Below are 25,001 nucleotides of genomic sequence, written 5' to 3'. Positions count from 1 at the left end.
TTAAAGGCAATAAACCTTAACTATTCTGAGTTAAGAGGATAAAGGGAAATATGCATTGTCCACCTAAAGCAACCCTTCTTTATTATTATGGTTCATAGTCAGCAAAGTCAGCCAGATGTTCAGACTGGGTTTGGCATATTTATTTATCTATCAAGTCCTTCCCAAGGACCTGGAATAGGCAGGTGTGGATATTTGATGGCGTTAAAGGTATCATCGCAGGATGTAATCTGTTTGGAATAAAGCTCCCTTTGGCAATTGTCTGACGGTAATTTTGTCAATGCCAATAGTATTCAAGTGGTACTACAGTTGTTCATTTATTATTAATACTATTATGTATGTATTTATTCAGCTTCTGAACCAATCAAATATACAGCAGTGTGATTATTCTACTGCCTTGAAACAGTGCAACAGAGAAAAGAACAGGACTTCATCTATAATTCCTGGTAGGTTTGTCAAAAACAAAATTCACGAAACATAACCACAAAATTAGGACAGTGATTTTATTGCAGTTATTATTAGTATACCAGAAGTATATCATGATAAAGGAAGTTTGGGGAAAACAAATCTGCTGTTTTTTACTTTCTCTTTTTAATATTTGTGACCTGAAAGTCTGAAGTTAGCTATGCAGTATACTAAAATTTGTGATAAGTACCAGTAATTATTTATATTAACTTTTAGTATTTTTCTGTATAAGTCTAAATAGATATAATTCAAAATGAATAAGATGGATGCACCTTGAAATGACAATGCATTTATGAAAAACTGTACATTTCAGATAATGTAACTCAGATCATCCCAAACTCTCTCTTTTCAGTTTTGTATTTCATGCACTTTTAGTAGGAAGGAAGGAAGGAAAATAAGGAAGGAAGGAAGGAAGGAAGGAAGGAAGGAAGGAAAAGAAAGAAAGAAAGAAAGAAAGATTCCTTCTGATAATTTACAGACCATTCACACATTATTAAATGGAGGAGGATCAATTTACCATAACTTAATCTGAAGGGATAAAATGTATGGATCCAATGTACAAATGATCCCAAATGTATCATTTGCTTAGATGGAAGGATGAAAGAAAGGAAGGCCCTATTATTCTTCCAGATCTCAAGAAACCAGGCCTCTCGGTAAAATAATTACAATAGATATAGCTCCAGATATTGGTTCCTGTGTTAATAGCAGTGCTCCTCCAGTTTCTCTGATTTGGAGAATTTTAAAATATATGTCAGAAAATGGTTGGTGTTTGGCAGCACACGCCCCAATAAATTCTTATCTTTGTGTTACAGTGGAAAGATCTAGAGTTGGTATTTCATCATTGTCTGGTGAGGGCACTGATTACATTAATGCTTCCTATATTATGGTGAGTTACCTTGTAAATCACACTGCAATTTGAATTGATCTACACATTGGTGTCAGCTTTCTGAGGAACTTTCTTTGTCTCAGCCATGGCCTGCCCATTTGACCAAACAAACCAGCAACAAGCCTAGATAAGGCAAGGAGAACACCAAAGAGTTGCAATTATCTTGTGTGAAGTGGCATCCATAGGTTGAATACATGTGTAATCAAGTAAAATGTAAGGACCAGCACAATATTACACAATATTTGGCTTTGATATCATGACACAGCTTTCTTTAAGTTGAAGAGTTATTCAGAAATCCATGCCAGTCCTTAAGTTAGGAAACAGTAGCTATTTATAATTGGATGTGACAGTTTAATATTTATTTGTAGCTTTTTGAACCATCCCAACCCCAGGATGGAGTAACAGCAGCTTTAAGCAATCCCCTCCCCTCCAGCTCACTCTCTTCCCACTGATCACAGACTGAAAGGACATAGAGACCAGGGACTGCAGGTTCATATTGGGGTCTTTTTAATGAAAGGCATCAACTTTGGGAACCTTAATTTACCTGTTTTGTAACTTTTGGAAGGAAAGCAGAGCTAAATAATCAGTCTCACTGAAAATCCATGGTGCAATCTGAAAGTGTTCCATGGGTCAGTATTAAAAGAGGAAAAAATATAAAAACAAACACAATAAAAGGAAGAGGAAAAATACCACAGAAACACAATTCAGACTAATTTTTCAACACAAAGACTTCAACCAATTGAGTTTTGTCATTTCTGTCATCCTTTTTGTGATGTTTTGCTTTCTTATTTTTAAATGTTTTTAATAAACTGTACAGTGATGGGAGGAGTATATACTATACCAGTGATGGCTAACCTTTTCCAGACTGAGTACCCAAAGCGCACATATGCACACGCGAATGCATGCACGTGCTCCCAACCCCCCAAAATGCAATGCACACGCGCGCCCCTGCATGTATCCCCCATGCATGTGTGCAGGCCCTGCACATGCCCTGCCCCCTGTGCATGGCCCCCCACATGTGCCATACTCCCCATGCATGCATGTGCGACCTCCCCTTATGTGCCCCACCCGCCCACGTATGTGCGCAGAGACCCGAAGACCAGCTGGCTGGTGGGATGCATGCGCGCATGCACAGAGGAGCTGAACTGGGGCAACAGCTCACGTGCCCACAGAGTGGGCACTGTGTGCCACCTCTGGCATGTGTGCCATAGGTTCGCCATCACAGTGTTATACTATACTATACTATACTATACTATACTATACTATACTATACTATACTATACTATACTATACTATACTAAAGAGAAAAAAAAGCAGTGGGAAAAAATCCCTAGAAAATAAAAGGGAAATTAAAAATTTATAAACAGCTAAAAATAGTTAAAAACAAAAGCACAAATTATGTATCACTCTAATTGAATATATAGCCAATTTAAAGTATATTTATAGAGAACTAGTAAAATTATAATTCTGATGTAGGTCATCTTGCATAGATAGTCAAAAAAACTTACTTTTAGGTAAATGTCTATGGAGATCCTCAGTCATCCATACTTGCTATCATAGAAATGAAACTGATTGAATATTCTTCCTTGCCAATATAACCATTTTAAAAACTCCCTAAACCAGTGGTTCTCAACCTGTGGGTCGCGACCCCTTTGGGGGTCACAAGGGTCGCCTAAGACCATCGGAAAACACATATTTTCGATGGTTTTAGGAATAATTTTATGGTTGGGAGTCACCACAACATGAGGAACTGTATTAAAGGGTCGCGGCATTAGGAAGGTTGAGAACCACTGCCCTAAACCATGTAGTTATAAAACAGGTTAAGGAAAAGGTTGAACAAGAAACCCTCTGAAGTGTTTCTGCAGTAGTCTGGGGTCTATGTACTGGTTTAGTTCTTCATCTTCTGGAGGAATCTTCCTTCTTTTAATAAGATTATGCCTTTTCTGAGGCTTTGAAGAAACAGCACAAGCCTATTAAAAGGAAGAGCACTCCTTATAAGAAACACATGCTTATAAGAAACAGGGTGTCCTTAATTTAATTTGTATTCTTTACAGGGTTATTATCAAAGTAATGAATTCATTATTACCCAACATCCTTTGCTACACACTATCAAAGATTTCTGGAAAATGATATGGGATCACAATGCTCAAATAATTGTTATGCTCCCTGATAGTCAGAATATGGTAAGATTAAATGCTTTGCTTCACATCAGCATTTTTATTACTTACTAGAGTTGTTAATCACGAAACAGAATCTCATCGCTTTACTGATTAGCGAACTCGGTGTTAAAAATAAGAAAATGATATTAAAAACCATTTTTCTCATTACTAATATCTTAATGAAGACATGGGAAATAGTCTTTTGGACATAATAGAGATAATAAAATAAAATACTTAAAATGATAGAATTCTGGAAAGATAATATATTTCTGTCATAAGAAAAGAGATAGGAAATTGTTGCCTGGCATGTGTTAGCATGATAACTTTGTTTAAAAGTTGGTATTTATGCTTTAAAATGCACTGAAAAATTAGTGATTTATTAAACAAAACCAGGACAATGTCTTTTAAAACATATTTTTAAAATCTTGATTTTAATCATAAAGCTTAAGATCATCATGATTCTGACCTATTTTAGAATGTGCAATTAAATTACATCATAGTTAATTTATTAAAATAACCATTATTTTTCTTCATAGCAAATCTGAAGGGTTTCTTTTCCTTTCCTTTTAGCAGGCAGAAGATGAATTTGTCTACTGGCCAAACAAAGAAGATCCTATATATTGTGAGAGCTTTAAAGTCAGCCTGATTTCAGAAGAGCATAAATGTTTATCCAATGAAGAGAAACTCATAATCCAGGATTTCATTTTAGAAGCTACACAAGTATACTTGCTCTCCTACTATACAATAGAGTATTACTGTCATTTGAATTCAAACATAACTCAGATGATCATGTTGCTTTTATGGGTGGATTACAATAGCTTGCTTTCTAGCCCTGTAATTTATATTTTTGTAATTCCAAATGTCACTTATGACCATTCCAGTGTCCCAAGGTCATATGATCTTGAGACCTTCTGTTATGCAAAGTCAATGGGAAAGCAAGATTCACTTAACAACCCGGTTCCTAATTTATCAACTATGGTGATTCGTTTAACAACTGTGGCAAGAGAGTCGTAAAATGGGGCGAAACTCACTTAACAAATGTCTCACTTAACAATAGAAATTGTGGGATCTATTGTGGTCATAAGTGAAGGACTACCTGTATTTAACCATTTTGGAGGTTCTTAATTTTTATTTAACTTTGCCATTTAATGTTATCAGAAATTCTTGCTGATATGAAAAGGAGTCTGAGTGAATAATTCACATTGATGCTTATTTAATTTATTTTATACATCGTGATCCAATATGTAGTGAACAAGTACGCTGTTTCCCCCAAAATAAGACATCCCCTGATAATAAGCCCAATCGGGTTTTTGAGCACATGGCAATAAGGCCAAGCGCTTATTTCAGGATTCAAAAAAATATAAGACAGGGTCTTATTTTCAGAGAAACACAGTATGAAAAAGTAATTGTTCAGGTGCAGTAATCTCAGTCACATTTATTTATTTATTAGATTTTATAACCTTATAAGTAACTCAAGGCAGTGAGTTAACAATTAAATGATTAGTATGCTTCTCATAATTAGTTATTAGTTCTTTATATTCCTATATCAGAACCCTGGCCATTACTCCATACCAAGCTGTTTTAGTTCAATATCATTTCAGAATTTTATAGCATGGGCATCTCATTTCACAATCTGTCAAAATATTAGTATAAGGTTTAGGTTTTGATTTGACCTGGCCATTCAGTTAATTGTTAATGTCCTGATTTTCTCATGTACTTTTAATTCTCTGATATAAAGCAGAGAATTTGGTTCCTTAAATGATGACCAAATGTCTAGTTCCCAAGGCAGCAAAACAACCCTAACAACCCATGGCAGTATTTCCAGGCTTCATAATTGGTATAAAAGTCTTACTGTAAAACGCAGAATTTGGCTTCCAGAAAGCATAACAATACTAATGTAGACCAAATGTGAGCATGTTTGATTCATCTCTCCATAAAACATTCCTCCACAGAAATACTTTTTAATAACTGAGATAAGCAATCATCTTGGCAAGCAATGGTTTTTGCAAAGCAAAAAAAAAAAAGGATTACAGTCCTCTTGATGTTCTCAATTTTTATGTTGCACTTTTTTATTCATTTTAACAGGATGGGAAAATTGGGAAAATTCACTGTTTTTCCAAACATTCTCAATGTTAAGATTGTCTTAAAGTAGTAGTAGAGCCCCAGAATTTTAGAAATAGTTTTGTAATATTTTCCAGATTGAAAGGCATCAGTGATTTTTTATCTAGGTTTTCAAAATGTTAATTTCAGAGGTATTATGACTTGCATCTAGATTTTGCATGATGAGAATTTCACTTGAATTAACTAAAAAATTATATAAAACAGAGTTGACGCAGGTCACTCCTGTTTTCTTAAAGGAATGTAGATTAACTGGGATTATTATGTGTCTAGGATTATTTGTTCATGAACTAAATAAAACATGACCCAAACATTTGAGGAGGAGGTTGAGATTCTGTTCACTCAATCTTTTATATATCAGTAATTCTGATGCATTTAGTGGCAAAGATCTGTCACCATTCAGAAAATCCTAAAGGGGGGCAAATACGTTTTCACAGAACTGTGGGAAATTTTCAAGCCAAACATGTTTTTCAGTTGTATCGATTCACCTGTTTCATAAATGTGAATCAATTAAATGCATTATTTTTTTTTTTAATCTTTGAGGATGATTACGTTCTTGAAGTGAGGCACTTTCAGTGTCCAAAATGGCCAAATCCAGATAGCCCTATTAGTAAAACTTTTGAACTTATAAGCATCATAAAAGAAGAAACTTCCAACAGAGATGGCCCTATGATTGTGCATGATGAGTAAGTATTAATTCAATTTCAATAGTTGTTGGCATCTCTATGTATGTTTTGTACAGCATTTGTGATTTATTAAAAGTCATATGTATAGAAAGAAATTGGAACCAAATTTCTCTTTCACTTAAAAATTGCCAGTATTCAAAATCTCTTAACAATGCCTTCTTGACTCATCTCTTGACTCTGCCAGTACTTCAGTATATTGCATCCGTGGGAACTGTCCATGGAGCAAAACAGTTTAAGAGTACGTGGAAAAGAAATAGCAACACTTTAATAGAATAATAAAATCATTATAAGTAAAAGATCATTCAAAAGCAATGACTAATAATTTCTTATTATTCAGTCATTGCTTTGTTAGAAAAAAATAGTTTTTTTTATTTACTTATTTATTTGCATCCTGCCTTTATTATTTTTACAAATAACTAAAGGTGGTGAGCATACCTTGAGTTCCTCTTTCCTCCTTCTATTTTTCCCATAACAACCACCCTATGAGGAGGGTTGGGCTGAGAAAGAGTGACTGGCCCAAAGTTATTCTTGGCTAAGGCGGGACTAGAACTCATGGCCTCCCACTTTCTAGTCAGGTGCCCTAACGCTATCCTCTGTAATTTAAGGCAATGAAATGTATTTACATGGTCTATTGCTGTATTTGGACATTTAAAACAGCATGCATATAAAACTACTTAAAACGATAATAATAAAATTTGTAGTGGCACAGAAAAGTTAACTGTCATGTCAACTCAAAGACATTAATTCAGCTTCAAAATAGATCCAAGAAATACATACAAGAAATGATTTTGAGAAATAGGAAAAAAAATAAAGATGGTAGAACAGCAAGCATAGTTCTGGAGTAGAAGGCAAGAGATTTACTGATTTATAATAATACAGTTGTTAAAAGGTCCAAAAGTAGTGTGCGTACATTATTTTTTTATATTTTTATGTTTCATAACTGCAACAATCAAGCAGATAACTAAGGGTGCTCTTAAATAAGAGAATGTGAACCCTTTAGTATGTTTTTTTAAGTGGATATGCCCATCTAATAGTAATTAGAACCAGTAGTTGATCATAAATAAATCACATTTGATTGATTCTCTACCCTTCTAGGAAGTCCTAAATGGCATTTTTATTAAGCAGCTGTATATTTTATCACAATGTAAAGCATGTCCTTTTTCTAGATGTACATTCATGTATTTTTTTTTTCATAAGGCATGGAGGAGTGACAGCAGGTACCTTCTGTGCTTTAACAACACTTATGCATCAGCTAGAAAATGAAAGTTGTGTGGATGTTTATCATGTAGCTAAGATGGTCAATTTGATGAGACCTGGAGTCTTCACAGATATTGTAAGTAGGCAAGAATTACTCTGCATAATGAAACTGCATTCTTTGTGGGATGAAATTCCATTCCCAAAGAGATAAAATCTCATTTTAAGTATTTAAAATAGCAGGGCTAGTATTGCTTCATATTGGCAACAATTAATTTGCCAATTTGCTGAACATGGATATACGTGATCTATAACTCAGGAACAGCTACTTTTACTATTTTGAATATGTCACTTTTCTCCCTACCATCACCTAGGCACTATTCTTGGCCAAGAAAATGCTCTCCTTTCTGTGTTGACGACAAATTGATGTGTCTCTTTCAACCATCTCCTGAGCATGTGGTTGCTTGTTTTTTACTACCTGGTGACTGAATGTGCTGTTAGTGATTCTTGTAATCCATACAAGCTACGCTAATGTCCCATCATTTTCTACCCACCCACAATCTTTTAGGACCATTACCAGTTTTTGTACAAAACTGTCCTCAGTCTTGTTAGTTCAAGGCAAGAAGAAAATCCCTCCATATCCATCGACAGTAATGGCTCAGCTTTACCAGATGGCAGTGCAGCCGAGAGCTTGGAATCATTAGTTTGACTTCAATCAAAATATGACAGAGCAATTATTCAGAGCTGGAAATATTTCCTTTTTTTACGTGGGGCAGGGTGATGTCCAGCTATTAGATAATCTTTTTTTATTTCATTTGATTTGAATAAACATTTCTTGCAAATGCATTAACAATGTGTGCCTTTTTGGAAAAAAATCTCGTAATGCATTTTGTTACGTTTGAACTAATTTTACTGAACTCTGCAGTTTCTAAGAATGGTATGTAGTCTTTTACAGTATTAGTTTTTAATTTTTGTGATTACATTTTCACTTAAATTTTATCATAACTATAGATGCTGAAGTTTTCAGCAACACACATTTTAGTATCCAATTCCCTGTTATTTATAGCACTCCTAATACCTTTGTTAGAAATTTAACTTTTAATATGGTAGAATGTAAATATATTCTCTGTAATATTCAACATTTTAAGATTTTAGTAGGCATTTAGTAGAACTGATACTTATTGTAAATATTTCTAGAGTGGATTCCATGGACCAAATTTATATTTATAATTGTAGATTTTTATATTTTACTACAAAGTCAGTTTTCTAGTTCTGTGTAATTGCATTGTTAAAATGATGTAGTTCATTACCTGTTCTTAATTTTAGTAGCTTCTGATATATTGTCATGCATCCTAAATGGTAACTATTTCTGCATGTAATTTTAACTTTTGTGGGAAATCGAAATATACTTGTTTTGAAATACGAAGTTTCTATGAAAATAACGTCTGTACTAAGCATTGTTTCAATGGCTTTTATCCACGACATTACAAAAATGAGTATCAATATTTCAGCTTGTATTGAACACTTAGCAAAAATAAAATCTGCCTCATCACTCTTTAAGACCCTCGTTGTACCTTCAGAGATGCCTTTTCATTTTTCAGCAGCAAAATATTGGCAAGGCAGAAAAATGGTCACAGGCCTTGATACAGGATTAAATTTGGCACCCAGATCCTCCAAACTGCTACTGTTTTTTAAGGACTGTTGATATGGTGACACCTATGCAAGGCCTTTTCCGATTGGAGGCAAGTAAGATGACTATTTGCCCTCTCTATGTTATTCAAAAAGAAATCTTACTGTTACTAGGGGTTTTTAGGATGATGGTGCTTTCCTTGCTGCTTTCATTTTTTTTTATTATTATTATTACAGGTAGATCTTATGATTGGGACTGGAATTTCAGTTGCTAAACAATGTGGTTAAGTGAGTCATCACATACTGGATCTGATTTTACGGCTGTCTTTACCACTATCAAACGAATCACTGTTGTTAAGCAAATCACATGGTTGTTAAGCAAATCTGGTTTCCTCAATTGATGTTGCTTGTTGGAAACCAGCTGGAAAGGTTGCAAGTCCTGATCACTTGACTGCAACCAGTTGTAAATTCAAGCCAATTGCCAAGCAGACAAATTGTGATCACATGATCAAAGGGGCTGTGCAACAGCTGTAACTTTGAGGACAGGTTGTAAATCACATTTTTTCCCAAGGCTATTGTAATTTGAATGATTGTTAAACAAACAGTTATATGTCAAGAAACATATGCATTTGTAAAGGGCTTAGAATCTTTTTTGGGGACTGAATGGCATATATATTTTGGAAATAAGTATATCAGAGATGCAAACAATCCTAACAAAGGCAAACTTTCAGATTATTCTTGTATAGTCCCTTTTCTAAATGTCAGTCCAACCACTATGAAGCTTGCAAATTTTCCAGTATTTCATTGATAATAGTGATTCATGATTCCAATACATATCTTTCTGGCATATTGTTAACCAAATGTTTTGATTTTAACTTGGTGCTTCATTTCTCATTGTTAGAACCAAATATTTCATTACAAAATCAGGCAACATTCTAAGGTGCATCCTTAGCTGCAAAAGAGGCCAATGCTATGGATATATAAGTTTATCCATTAAGAGTCATTTTGACATTTGGTAACATTGCAGCAACTTGACCAATCTTCATTAATTCTGGGGGAAAAAAATCCAATTCATAAACCATAGAAGGTCTTCCTTTTAGTGAACAAGCCACTCTGTGGCTAGCTGTACTTTTCTTTTTAACTGAAATTGAGTGATCTCAAAAGCTAAGGAGATTTAGTTGCGGTTAATACTTTACTACATGAATGCAGTTATCAGAAATAGAGATCTTCAAACAGAAGGCCTTATGGGATCTCTGACAGATGCCTTATACTTAAAAGAATTCAAAACATTTCTGCATGTAGATCTAATGCTTCTTTGCACTAACTGTACATAAACTTTATGATAATAACAATGCAGTATGAACACTCTCACATATATGAAGAATTGCTCCCACAGTATTACTCTAAAAAGATGCTCACACATGAAAGTCAAACATTTTTATTTTTGTGTGGCAGGATAGCAAAAGCACCAGATTTTTAAACCCAATGTAACACATTACCCTTAGCTTTACCTATCTGCAAGAAAGTAATTTTCAAAAACAATACAAATTACAAAATAGTCTTTCACAAGCACACTTTTTATGTCAGGGACTCTGGATTTAGTCAGGCAATTTCTTGCCCCTTTACTGTAAACTGAAAACCGTATAAAACTAAGGCTTCCATGATAACCCTTTAATTTGGGGAGATGAAAAGAGTAAAGATCTGAATCAATTCTGGATTACTTGAAACAACATTTCTCTTAAACAGGTTGTGCCTTTTTCCCTGAATGAAGTCTAAAATTGGACATCATCCCTCCTGAAACTCTACTGACACATTTACTCCTTACTTCTTAGTTTCCTTATTCTCCCACTTCTCCATGCATACATTCTTGTATGCAGGAGCCATAGAAATGCACAGTAACACAGCTTTATGATTTAACCTTTTCAGATTTATTTTAGAACAGGGTTTGTTTGCTTGCTTGCTTTTTGTTATGGGGATTGTACAAAGCGAGGCATTTTGTTGTGAAATTAGGTGGCAAATTGTTTGCAGGCCAGCAGCCCTCAAAAAATTTTCTGCAAAATTTGCGAAGTATAAATGAAGCAGTTCCAGTACTTTCCAGTGAATATCTTGTACTCACTTTTCTTACTTCTCAGTGACCGCAACAGGCAGAGAAAGAACATTGGACATTTTGTTAAAAAAAAATTAAATGATTTCAGATAGCAATTATCTCCTGTTAACATAAGTGAGCATCAAAAAAATAAAATTAGGGATATTAATGCTATATAGATATTAAAGCTTCTACTGATACACTTGTATATACACATTACATTTCGTCGCTACAGTGGAATTTACTTTTCAGTAAATGTGCACAGGATTATACAATATTAAAAATTGGTCTAACCTAATACATCAAATATCAGGGGCCCATGTGTAAATTTAGTATTTGTATATCCAAAAATATTAAGAGCCAGAGCTATCACTCACTGTATCCTGGAAATCTGGGAAAATGTTGATATTAGTTTAGCTATCTGAATGGTCAACAGTGTGTGGCTGCAGATGTCAGTGGAGACTCCACATTTCTCCCACCACATTCAATTTTTATCTCTACTTCCAAATGAATTCTGCCCACATTTTTCCCTCCCTGGGATTAAAAAAAAAAAAAAAGACCTTTCTCCATTCCTGAATGGTTTTAAGGAAAACATCCTGGTTTCCTTACATCATATTTTCATTTGAAACAGATAATTCATATTATTCGTGTGACACTGATCTGAAAGTCCATTACAGAATAAGAAAATATTTTTTTATATATATACCAGATATCTACCTAATATATTGTTTCTCTCCAATATTGAAGCATGTAAGGACCTTACAAGGCACTGCAGAATATTCTGTCTTCAAAATAATGTAAATAAATAAACTAATTGGCAACTTTACATGGCACTTCAGAATTCAGAAGTTGTCCAATATATAAAATATAATTTCTAGGAATATAACAGTTGGCAAATGTAAAGCAAAGTAGATCATTTTACCTCCACAATAGGATTTTAAACATACAGAAGTGTCTACAATCACATTCTCAATACATTAAAAATGCCAAATTAAAAGTGCAACTGAAAAAGAGTTTTCCCTTTGACTATAAAATCATCTCTGTTACAGCTGTATCAGTTTTTATGACATTCAAAGAACTGTTCATACATTCTAACAATATGGGAAACTTCAGTCCCAATACCGTTGGACGGTAACCAAGTTAGGAAAGGCTGGCGTATTGCACATTAACATCTCCTTTTTAGTAGAAGTTCTTCAGAGTTCTAGAGACAGATCTTTTCCAATTCTGCTAACTGTAGCCTTTAACTGGAAGTGCTTAGACTGAGCTAGCTCAACAATATGATTTAAGTTTTAAAAAAGCCAAAATACTTTTGACTCTAGTTATCAAGGAATCAGTGTAGATGCTCATAGCATATGGATCAAATCACACAGCATATGGATCAAATCACACAGTGATTACAAAAATGGCTCATGGAAAAATGAATTATCCCTTACACATTCTTAGAAGACCAATAAATGACAAAACTTAGCCATATCTGGGTAAAGTGGGAGCTTTTCAAAATCAATAGTATGGGCACTTAGGTCATAAACCTCTTCATTCCTAATAAAGAGCAAATCATTCTAAATTTAGAAATACATTGTTTTAGAAATCCATTTTAAATACTGTACTAGAAAATAGTCTGAACATTCACCATATGCAGCAATTTTGCAGCATTTATGAAACAATGAAAAACACTTCTGCACAGTCTTAAGAGCCTTGCCTCATGTATAAAAATCCTACATTTCTGAAGGAAAAAATACCATGACATACTATGATAAATACTGTGATAAATACACAAATAGAACAGAAGTCATTGAGACTTGCTTCCAAATAAGTTCGTTGGCACTGTAGCCTTTAATAAACCCAATTCAATAGGATAATCTCATGTGAAAGCCTGAACCAAAGGCTGGAGGTTCTCAAGATAATAGAAACGCTGTTGCTCTTCCGTTCATTTCAATGGTTTCAACATGGTTTAATTTCTCAATTGAAGGTATCCATGGCAGATTTTCAAGCTTCAATTTGCATACTAGAAACTCAGTGGACGGGTGGCTGAGAGGAACATGAAAGGTGCTTTATTGCCTGATAACACTCTGGGTTGTGTATGCAATGCCTTCTGCCTGAATATGTTTTAGTATTGGTCCATATATATCCTTTGTCAATGGGACGATCATACCTTTGCTGTTAATTTCACCTGAAATACAAAATAATACAATTTTCTATTTGAACAAATTTTAGAGGGGCATAACAGCATAATAGTTCTATAACATTTCATTTAAGAAACTATAGGTATTCATTTAATAAAAAAATTCAATGGAATTCTACTGGCAGTTAAGGCTTGCGTCTTTACTTATTCTTGAAAGCAAGTGTATTAATTTCAAGTGAACAATTAATTTCCTTTCACTCAGAGAAAGAGAAGTGAAAGAAAAAGAAAAATTGGGAACATTCCGTACTAGGAATATGAGGACAGGATTGTTATGGGAAATTACTCCACACATATTTCTAGGTTAGAGCAACAGAATGTATCTTAACGAAATGTCACTGAGTGTAACCGAAGTCCTTTAAAATAAATAGTTGGGCATTGAGGCTTAATTTACCACATAAATAGAAAGATATCATAGAAAGGAATAATGCGGTAAATAAGTTGTGCTTTTTCAGGAGGCATTTTATAACAGTTAAAATATGGGAAGAAAGATACATACCTTCAAGAATCATCTTTGCTGCAATAGCAGTAGGGTATCCCACTGTTTTGGCCATCGCAGAATACCCTTTATCATCTCCATACACCACAAGGTTGATATATTTGTCTTCCAAATGACCAGAGGGATGCTTAATTCCTATTTCATTCCTCATAACTATCATATCTCGCTCTCCAGATCCTAAACAAAAGGAAATTGTTTTTAAAAAATTGACCAAGTTGTGCATTAAAAGTGAACTGCAAAACTATTTCAAGAACAGCACAACTTTTACTAATGCTATATTGAGTAGTAATTATCTGTTATTCATAGACAATGTTTTTTTCAAAATACATTTTAAATACAATAAAAGGATTATAATGAAAAATTTAGCACAGAGCACTGCTAATCCACCTTTTGAAAAAGGGAATTGAATACATACCTTTTTTAAACAAGTTTTATTATTTTTTTCTTTTACATACATATTTTATGAACAGAGTGTTGACCAGGTCATATCGTATACATCTTGTAACATAGTTATATATTGATTTTTCTAGTCTATTCCAATCTTCCTTTTTGTTTTTTCCAAATACAATTTACATATTTCATTTCAGCCATATTATTCTTTTTCCCTACTTCTTTATCTTATCTTAATCTCTTCTTAATACATAATATATAAACAATATCACCGTCTGCCCTTCAATTCCTAGTTTCTTAGCATAACATCAATTAATTATCTTATTTCTCCATTTATAAAATATATTTCTCAGAATCCCCATCACACTTTTTGTCTATAAACAATGTGCTTCACAGAATTGAATACATATCTCCATGTATATCTGTATGTGTTGTGTTATTGCTAAATAAAGTTTTAATTGTAAAAAAAAATCTGTACTTACATTATGAAACTCAGTTATCATTAACTTTGCCGTATAATAAAAATGCATTAAAACAGCAGTTTAACTCCCATCCAAATCATACTAAAGATTCACTTCTCTATTTAAAAAGGTCATGTGATTGCTATTTATGGCCTTCCCTGCCAGATTAGGTGGAGGAAATATAGATGAGGAAGCTGGCAGGAAGTTGCGGTCACATGAAGTTCTCACTTAATGGCCCTCATGCTCATCAATTAATGATCGCAAGTGGAACTGTGAAAGTGGTTGCTAAGTGTTGCAACCAGTCACATGATTCTTTTGACGTATGACCTGTAATGGAATGTGTGAATGACCTTGGGGGGGGGGGGTTTGAGGGAAAGAAATAGGAAATGATCAAAGAGGGTGGAGTCACCACAAAATTAACAGTCAGAGAAAGAATTATAAGTAAGATGGACCCACCCTAATTACCTATTTTTCAGAGTATAAGACACTCCGGACTATAAGACGCACCTACCTTTTTTAGTGAGGAAAACAAGAAAAAGAAATCTGCCTCTGCCTCCCAGCAATTTTGCCTCGTTGCAGCAAACAGCCTGCTTTACTTTCATTTTTGTTTTCAGCATAGCTTGATTAGCACAAGGAAAAAAAATCTGCTCCCAGCAATTTACCTCTTTGCAGCAAGCAGCAGAGCCCGTGCAGCAATAGGCGATGGCAATCCCTGCAGCCTGAAACAGCTGAGAGTTGGGAGGCCGACAATCAATTTGTGCTAATTAAGCTGTGCTGAAGCTGAAATGGGCTGTTTCTTCTTGCTGCTTGCTGCAAGGAAGTAAATTGCTGGGAGGCAGAGGCCATAGGGTGGGGGCCAGTATAAGATGTACCCAAATTTTCACCCCCTTTTGGGGGGGGAAGGTGCATATGATACTCTGAAAAATACGGTAATCAGATGGTTAAAAGTGGCAGTAGGAAGTTTGCACTTTCAGATTTGCAAGGATCTGTTAATGGAGCCTTATAATAAAGTAGGTCTATCTCATATGATCATGTGTCCTGCTTGATTACCTGAGATAGCTGGCAATGGCTGTACAGGGAAAATCATTCGAGGAGGTTAAACAATGTTATGCCCAGTCTGATATAAATCAGCACATGCTGGGAAAATAAATGTTGCTCTGAATGAAGGTAGCAGAATTATTATCAAATGCCTAGACATTCCCAGTCATCCAGGTCATATTTCATATTTCATGTCCCAACACTGGACCCTTGAAGACGTTTTGCTTCTCACCAAATGCCTTAAACCTACCCCTCTAGGTAAAGATCTACCACCTAGCTGGCAATTGCCCTGCCTGCTGTTCACAGAGAAGCAGCAGCACAAAGAAAGAGACTCATTTCATCAATATCTAGACAGCACCTTCTCTATGGCCTACAACCAGCTCAGCAGAGATTAAAATGCAGGAAAAACTTCCTCAGGTCAATGGAAGACTTTGAAGAATTTGAAAGCAGAGTGGATCTATGGAAAGCTATAAAGAACCAACCCTGGATGGAACCAATGGAGGAGCTTTAATCTGATGAAACCTGGGAAATAAGCTTCTGCTGTTTGCGATTGGGGTGACATGCAAACAACAATACATATGTATACCTTTGTTCCCCAATCAGTGTGCACTTTGAGAACCTCATGGCAACACAACAGAACGCAATTAATGTTGCTAGTTTCTGGGCAAGATTAATTTGTACATATTTTAATCTTATATTTTATATTTTAAATTTTATGTCGTATAGTATGCTTTATTTTAATTGTGATGCTTCTGGCAACAATAAACAAACAAACCTGGGACGGCTGACACAACCGTGCTCCTTAACAACAGATTTTGAAGTCCCAATTAGCACTTAAGCGAGGACTATCTGGACTGTATCATTTGAATAGTCTGACCATCTCAATGCTCAGTTTCCTTGACATTAATTAAGACAGGTTGAATGAATCCATCTGGTAGTTAGATATTTCCTTCCTTTGTTTTATTAGCTTCTAGATTCCACCAAAAATAGCCGTTGAGTAAAATGGGTACATTCAGTGGTGGGATTCAATTTTTTTAACAACCGGTTCTGTGGGCGTGGCTTAGTTGGGGGGTGTGTGGCTTGGTAGTCATGTGACCGGGTGGGCATGGCTAGCTGGTCATGTGACCGGGTGGGCATGGCTATGTGCATAGGGACTACTCAGAGGACTGAAAAAAGTCATTTCTGACTGGTCCTTGCACTTTTGACCGGTCTTCGCACTTATGACCATCCTCACATTTATGCCCGTTGCGGTATTCTTAACAACCGTGTCAGTCATTTCACCACTACTTCTCTTCACCACAGTGACAAGATAGGGCATAAAATGTAAAATGTGAGGACAGTCGTAAGTTCAAGTTCAAGTCAAAAATCACTTTTTCAGCCCTCTGAGTAGTCCACATGCACATAGGGACTACCCAGAGGGCTGAAAAAAGTGATTTCTGACAGGTCCTCGCACTTTTGACTGGTCATCATTTATGCCCATTGCAGCATTCTTAATTAAATTAATTAAATAAAAATGACCGGTCGGAGGCAGTCTGAGGTGGGCGTTCAGGCCAGCTGCAGGGCAAGGTGATACAACTGGGGTAGGTAGGCCACTGCTGCCCAGGTGGAAGGCGGGCTCAGACCTACAGGACTGGCTGCAGGGTGAAGCGATCAGATGGGGTAGGTCAGGGGTCTGCAACTTTAAACACTCAACCTTAAACACATGTAAACACTTAAACACAACCTTAAACCTGAGTGAGCATTGCCAACTCCATATCACTTACTCCCACCCAGATTTTGCGGCTCCCAGTATTTTCTTTTAAACAGGTATCTCTGTCTGTCTCTTTCATTTCTCTCATCTCTTTCTTTCTCCCCTCATCTCTCTTTCTCCCCCCTTTCTTGCGTTCATCTCTTTCCCTCCATCTCTTTCTCCCCCCTTTCTCTCCTTCATCTCTCTTTCTCTCCATCTCTCTCCCTCTCTCTTTCTCTCCATCTCTTTCTCCCCCCTTTCTCTCCTTCATCTCTTTCTCTCCATCTCTCTCCCTCTTTCTTTCTCTCCATCTCTTTCTCCCCTTTCTCTCCTTCATCTCTCTTTCTCCCCTTCTCTCCTTCATCTCTCTTTCTCTCCATCTCTCTTTCTCTCCATCTTTCTCCCCCCTTTCTCTCCTTCATCTCTTTCTCCCCCCACTTTCTCTCCTTCATCTCTCTTTCTCTCCATCTCTCTTTCTCCCCCTTTCTCTCCTTCATCTCTCTTTCTCTCCAATTCTTTCTCCTCTTATGTTCGGGCGGCGGCGGCAGCGCACCTACCGCACCATCGGGTCACCCCTCGGCTTGGAGGCAGCATCTTAAGTCTGCGCCCCACCGCAGGTGCGCCCACCCGGCTGCGCACGCAGCCAGATCTGGTTGCTCTTACTGAGCTTAGCAATGGGGCAGATGGCGCCCTTCCTCCTCCTGGAGCCCATTAGGATGCGGAGCTTCAGCTGCAGCCTGGGCAGCCAGTGTTCCGGGGTGGAGAAAAGTCGCGCGTCTCCCCCAGCGACTGAATGGGCTAGGGTAGGCTGGCGCCGCACGGGGGGGGGCGGCAAGAGGGGCAGGCGAGCCAGCAATTTAAGAAACGGTTCGGTGTGCTGCGAGGTCAATAAATTGCAAAAAAACCGAACCATTTGTTAAATTGCTGGCTCGCCCGCCCTTCACCCCGCCCCGCCCACCACTATTTATTGGCAATAAATAGTGGTGTGGAGGGGTGGGGCAAGGGGCGGGGTGAGCCAGCAATTTAACAAACAGTTCGGCCGAACCGCCTAGAACCGGCAGAATCCCACCACTGGGTACACTTAACAAGTGCTGAATGGCCACCACAAAAATGATTGGAAAATCAGACACGGTCACATGGTGACTCTGTTAATGACTGCAATGACTTAGGTCCGTAATTCCTGGCTCAATTACAGTCATAAATTGCGGACTACCTGTATTGGAAAATAAAACTATATGTGAACAACCTGTCACCTACCATACGAGAGCTTTGCTTCCATGTGTTTGGCCAATGCATCCACTATACTATGTGCTTTTGGAACAGGTTCATCTCCAAGTAACCCCAACCTGAAAAGCAGATAAAAACAGGTAATGCCAAGAACAATAAGAAGAGTTTTCTCAAGTGGAGATGTTCAACAGGTGTAAAGGCAGAAGATAAAGCACTTGAACTGGTTTTTTTTTTATTCTTCCATATCTGAGTATCATTACAGCCACCCTGAAAATTATATTTTCATGGATATAGGTAGGCTATGTAACCTAAACTTACACAAATTTCTGAGACAATTTTTTTATTAAAAATTCACATCCTAAAACGTCAAACTAGGAAAAGAAGAATGAAAATCTATACCCTATTAAGTACATGCAGGATTGACAAAGATGTATGAATTTCATATTCTGCACAGGAATGACTGAGAAGCAAAATTACAGTCTTCGACTTACAACCATTTGTTTAGTAACCATTGAAGTTACAATGGCATTGAAAAAAGTGACTGACCATTTTCCACACATGAGCATCCCCCATGGTCACGTGATCCAAATTCGGACACATATTATATTTATCCCAGGGTCAAATGATCACCATTTGTAACCTTCCCAGACAGCTTCTGACAAGCAAAGTCAATGGGGAAAGCCAGATTGATTTAAAGAATGCATGATTCACTTAACAAGGTCATAAAATGGGGCAAAACTCACTTAACAACTGTCCTGCTTAGCAACAGAAATTTTGGCCAGTATATGAAATATCTAAATGCTAGAAGTGGAGGGGGGGAAAAGGAAATCCTACAATTTCTATCATACCATTCCACTGCTTCCAATTGTTTTTCGTTCTCATTCAGATGTTTGCAGACGGCCTGTTGGAGTTCATCATATTTGACAGAAGGCTGAAGTCCAAGTAACTTACACATTAGCTCTTTCTAAATACAAACAGTTTAAGAAAAATGATTGAAATTCTGAAAACCAAGGTACTGAGGCAGTAGTGGGTTTCAATTTTGTTTGCTACTGGTTCGCTCGTACACACGCACTCATGCGTGCGTGTGACACTTCTGCACATGCGCAGAAGCATCCGGGTGAGTGGGCGGAGCCTCCTGCCACTGCCGCTACCGATTTGCCCAATCCAGGGCAAACCGGTAGCAACCCACCACTGTACTGAGGCCTTAAAAAATTGCAGAAAAATATTATACCAAAACAGCAGGCAAGGAAAAATGGGTAACATATCAAGTTTTGTTAATACAGGAAAATTGAGAATTTGAAATCCTGAGAACCAATGACCATAGAAGAGATGGGCACCTCTGACCTGTAGACTTCAACTGCCACCCCTGCCATAGAAGGATTTATTTTTCAATAGTTTTCGTATGCACAACTAAGGAAGAAGTTGAATATAGATAAAAAGCTAGCAGGTATAGAACAGATGATGAACATGTAATTACTAAAATGTATACATGACTGTTGAGATTTGAAATGGAAGATGAATGAGTTAAAGAGTGCATGATAACATGAGCTAAGAAAATATTACAACATACAGATAGATCAATGGGAAATAATGTGGTTAAAAGAAATAAAATTTACACTGTCTTATAATTTAAGAGAGATTTTTTAATAAAATGATATACTGTAGGTATATATCACTAGAGAGGTTTTCTGACACATATCACCAAGAACACGAAGGGGCATTTTACCATATTTGATAGACTTGTGAAAAGGTTTTTTTTTAACCTGGGTGCAAATTCATATGCAGAGAATTTTAAAAATTTAATATTCCGCTAAAACCAGAACTTTTCCTAATAGGATTTAAGGACAGACAACTGGTAAAGACTCATGGGAAATGCAAAAAGACTATTATATACACAAAGATGGAAAAATATACAAATAGCCACAATGGAAAAGTGGATCAGGAAGATGGCAGAATGTGAAGAAATGGCTAAATTGAGTTATTTGACTTAGGAAGGAGCAGTAACTACTTTTATAAAAGACTAGAAATCCTTTATAAAGTTTTTGCTGAAAATAGATAAAAATGAACTGGTGATCTCTGGACTTACTGATTAAAAAGGGCTATAGATGGGAAGAAGGGAACTATGTTATGTAATTTGGGGGGATTAATTATGCTTGCAACCTCTGTAAAGAAGATTGGAGTTGCTTTTTTTCTTTCTCTTTTCTTGATCTATACTATAAAATTTTCTTCTGTTTTTCTTTTTATATACTTTTCTCTCTTCTATGTGTTTTTTTTTATTTTTCTGTAATTTTAACTTTGTAAAAAAATCTTCAATAAAAATTATAAAAGGTTGGTTGACACCAAAGACTGGGTCTCCTGAATAATGGCCCCTCTACCCAGAATCCCTCAAGAGAAAATGATTTTACAGGTTTGCTCTTATTTACACTAATTTAAAACAATACATTTTATAAACTTACTAAATTTACAGGAACTGATTGATTATCATACCATCCTCAGTTTTATTTCTCTCATTTGGAACGGGTATAACTTACCCATTTTACAGAAGGTGTAGTCGCACTAAGCATAGGGCAGGGTTCTTGATTTATTAATCCCAATTTCACAAAACCTTCTATAGCTTTACAGTAACCCTGGAAAAGACAAATGGAAAGGATTAGGAAATAACACAAACCTTCAGACCTACTAACCTAATAAGCATGAAAACAGCTCATGACAATATTGACTCCATTGACTTTGCTTGTCAGAAGCCAGTTGGGAAGGTCACAAATGGTAATCCCAGGACCCTGGCACACCGCAACCAGTTAGTTGCCAATTGTCAAGAGCCTGGATTTTGATTACATGACCATGGGGAAGCTGCAACAGTCATAACTGTGAGCACCACCCATAAGTCACTTTTTCCAGTGCTGTTGTAATTTGGAACAGTCACTAAACAAATGGTTGCAAGTTGTGGATTATCTGTGTATAAAGCAGGGGCTATTTTAAAAAAAGCCTCCTGTTCCAGAATTAAAAACCAAAGAGCAATTACCATATTTTTCGGAGTATAAGACATTCCAGACTATAAGACGCACCTCCCTTTTTTTGGTGAGGAAATCAAGAAAAAGAAATCTGCTTCCCAGCAATTTTGTCTCATTGCAGCAAACAGCCTGCTTTATTTTCATTTTCGTTTTCAGCATAGCTTGATTAGCACAACAAAAAAATCTGCTCCCAGCAATTTACCTCCTTGCAGCAAGCAGCAGAGGCCCGTACAAAACAGCTGAGAGCAAAACAGCTGAGAGTCGGGAGGCCAATCCAATCAACTTGTGCTAATTAGGCTGTGCTGAAGCTGAAATGAGCTGTTTCTTCTTGCTGCAAAGAGGTAAACTGCTGGGAGGCAGAGGCCAAAGGGTGGGGGCCAGTGGGTGAGCAGGGCTACATTCGGTGTATAAAACGCACCTAAATTTTCATGTCCTTTTAGGGGGGGAAAGGTGCGTCTTATACTCCAAAAAATACGGTAACTAATCTTTTAATTGGTGTGGAAATACACCTTCAGCTCTCTGACACAGGCATGTATTACAAACCACAATGATGCAAAAATGATGATGTATGTATTATGATATCACAACACAAAAGCCCAGTCTTTCATCCTTTTGTTCCATAGCCCATGCAAATACATAATCCATGTGGTTTGAGTTATGACATCTATTTTGCCATTTCCCACTTCCTCTGTGGGTGCCCATGCTCTCTCTACGATCAATCACACTTCTATGATGCCAAATGTACCTACCGTGTACCTTAAAGTTCCTCTTAAAAGAGTGTGAGCTGATTGAATTCCATAAGGTTCAGCATATTTTGTACTGTCCCTGTTTGGAAAGCCTTCCAAATTTAATCCTGGGAAAAAATCCATGACAGTAACAGAATCAAGCAAAGCTCCTCCGGCTGGAATATTAATAATCTAAGGATTATGAAAAATAACAATCATGTAAGTGTTATTATATTTGAGGGCAGGGCCCACCAAACTTTGTAAACTCCTCTTTATAAATGCCTGTCTCCCACAATTATGAAGGTTGAGCATCTCTCCCAAATCTTATTTATGGCCACTTCCTTTCAGGTCCCTGCTCTGTCCTTTCGCAACACCTTCAGTGTGCTACATGACACACATAACCTGCATTCCCTTAATAGAAACTTTCTTAAGACAAATTTTGACATTGCCTCAAATCTTACTTTTCATGCCCTAAAAGCCTAAATTACTAACATAATCTCATATAATAACAAAAGTTATTACTATGCCAAATTGTTTGTTCCTCTTCAAATTTGTCCCAATGGGTGTGGCTGAATTCAAAGGAGATTTAATTCAGAATTAGGAGAAATTAGCCCTTTCTCGAGCTGATCAATGTTTTGCTTTTCTTTAAAACAGTCTCCATGACAATTATAGCAGCATGAAGACTCTTCTTGCTTTCGTATTGTTTATCGAATTTATCTCCCCATAGAGTGATTTCTTCCTTGATCACCTAACCACATAACAATTAGGTGACCATTGTATTGTCCACTGATTATTCTAACAGGAAGGAACTAGACCATGGGTGTCAAATTTGTGGCGTCATAGCAGCATCACATAATGTATTGTAACTTTCTTCCCCTTCGCTAAACTTGGCATGGGCATGGCCAGTGCTTGACACATCTGGCCCACGGGATGGGAGTTTGACACCCCTGAACTAGACAATTTAGTTAATAGAACAGGTGATTGACAGCTAAGGCTACGTTTCCTTTAGCCATGGATGACATGGGAAAGACAACTTTGGAAAGGGGTAGTGATACAAAAATGGCTGTGCTTAGATTGGCTCAGTTATATCTGCCCCTGCCTAACTGAAAACGAAAACATTCCATTAAGAACTAACTTTGTTCACTTCAGAAGAGTTTTCAAAACTCCTCAACCTGATATACCTATTAGCCACCTTTTCATATATATATATGCATATACATGGAAACCAGTTTGATACAGTGGTTAAAACCACCAAGCTAGAAACCAGAGTTCTGATCTTGCCTTAGGTATGAAGCCAGCTGGGTGACTTTGGACTTTCTTTCAGTCCCAGAAGAAATGCAGTGGCAGACTATTTCTAAAAATGTTACAAGAAAGGCGTGGACTTGAAAGCACTCACACATACAAACAAATGTATATACTGTTAGAAAGAAATTACGTCACCTCTCCATCTTTTAAATAGGTTGCAGATTTAACTGTGTTTAGTAGGACTCCCTGTGGACTCCAGCTAAATTTATATCTCAGGGGGTTGTCAGAATATTCAGGAGCAGGCAAGCCTCCACAGAAGGAAGTGTAGGAGATCACCTGGAGTTGATGAAAATGAAGTTCTCAATTTAAATTTCTGAATTTATTTAATGTAGTCTAACTCTATATTTCTGATTAATCTAGTTTTGCAGTATGTCGACAGAAAGACATCTAAGACATTTTATACAGTTTTCTTTAGAAATGCATTCATTTAACTTTTATAATGTCTAGTAACAAAAAAGAATTAAAAGTTAACTTAGGGTCTTCTATTCATATAAAGCCTGCACATTCTAAGCACAAACAAATCACAAAGTGAATTTACTGCAATCCCATAGCTATCGATGAGCTTCAGAAAAAGAAACGGGTAGACATGAAAGGGATTCTACTACACACCCCTCTGAAAATGATGGGATTTATTATAAATGCATTAAAATTATAGCAGCTGCATATTGTTGCTTTCTGGGGGACTTAATCTGCTCCTCAGGCTATGGACTTTGCTCGGGTGAAATTCAAAATTTAAGATTCATAGGAATTTGTCTTTTCCATTTTGTCTTTGCGTGTGGTAAAAATCTGATGCTTCATAGAAAAAGCAAAGGAAAGAGGAAAGCTTTCCAGTTTTTCTAAGGAGGAAGAGGAGGATAAAAACAAAACTGGGGACAAGGAGTGTGGGCGATGACATGGATTCTTTTTTAGTTAGTCGAGCTTACCGTAGCACCCACTTCTTTTGCTTTATCAATACATTCCATTGCCAACATATGATCAAGGCCAGGATCCAAACCAACTTCGCTTATAATGGCAATGCCAGCTTCCTCTGCGCTGTAATACAAGGAAAGCTGTCAGGTGAAAGGCAACAGCAAGATATCTCTACAAACGACAGCACGGGGGTCAATCTCGCAGCGTCATGTTGCCTTCATGTAACGTATTGCAACGTTTTTTTCCCTTGTGGAGCTGGGGTGAGCATGACCTGCATGTGACACATCTGGCCCATGGGCCGCCAGTTT

General features: G+C 36.8%; 2 protein-coding genes across 2 annotated transcripts in view; one reads left to right on the top strand and one right to left on the bottom strand.

Annotated features, from left to right (window-relative positions):
- The window catches only part of PTPRZ1 (protein tyrosine phosphatase receptor type Z1), a 120,409-nt gene extending 112,049 nt beyond the window's left edge, over positions 1-8,360 (top strand). Inside the window, exons 24-30 of the mRNA XM_070947947.1 lie at positions 350-443; positions 1,275-1,348; positions 3,403-3,531; positions 4,078-4,227; positions 6,169-6,311; positions 7,509-7,644; positions 8,074-8,360. Of these exons, the coding sequence (XP_070804048.1) occupies positions 350-443; positions 1,275-1,348; positions 3,403-3,531; positions 4,078-4,227; positions 6,169-6,311; positions 7,509-7,644; positions 8,074-8,214 (867 nt within the window). The 3' untranslated portion in view covers positions 8,215-8,360. The remainder of the gene's footprint in view (positions 1-349; positions 444-1,274; positions 1,349-3,402; positions 3,532-4,077; positions 4,228-6,168; positions 6,312-7,508; positions 7,645-8,073) is intronic.
- A 2,196-nt stretch (positions 8,361-10,556) lies between these two features.
- AASS (aminoadipate-semialdehyde synthase) overlaps positions 10,557-25,001 on the bottom strand; it is a 40,237-nt gene continuing 25,792 nt past the window's right edge. Inside the window, exons 17-24 of the mRNA XM_070947059.1 lie at positions 24,708-24,816; positions 23,920-24,060; positions 22,504-22,671; positions 21,275-21,370; positions 19,592-19,707; positions 18,774-18,862; positions 13,899-14,075; positions 10,557-13,390 (exon numbers count right to left, since the gene is read on the bottom strand). Of these exons, the coding sequence (XP_070803160.1) occupies positions 13,272-13,390; positions 13,899-14,075; positions 18,774-18,862; positions 19,592-19,707; positions 21,275-21,370; positions 22,504-22,671; positions 23,920-24,060; positions 24,708-24,816 (1,015 nt within the window). The 3' untranslated portion in view covers positions 10,557-13,271. The remainder of the gene's footprint in view (positions 13,391-13,898; positions 14,076-18,773; positions 18,863-19,591; positions 19,708-21,274; positions 21,371-22,503; positions 22,672-23,919; positions 24,061-24,707; positions 24,817-25,001) is intronic.

Source organism: Pituophis catenifer, unplaced genomic scaffold, assembly GCF_029215685.1.
Source record: "Pituophis catenifer annectens isolate HBS135680 unplaced genomic scaffold, rPitCat1.0.hap2 SCAF_7, whole genome shotgun sequence".
Lineage (NCBI taxonomy): Eukaryota > Metazoa > Chordata > Lepidosauria > Squamata > Colubridae > Pituophis > Pituophis catenifer.
The sequence above is the reverse complement of the archived record's forward strand: the minus strand, read 5'-3'. Positions and strand labels throughout refer to the sequence as shown.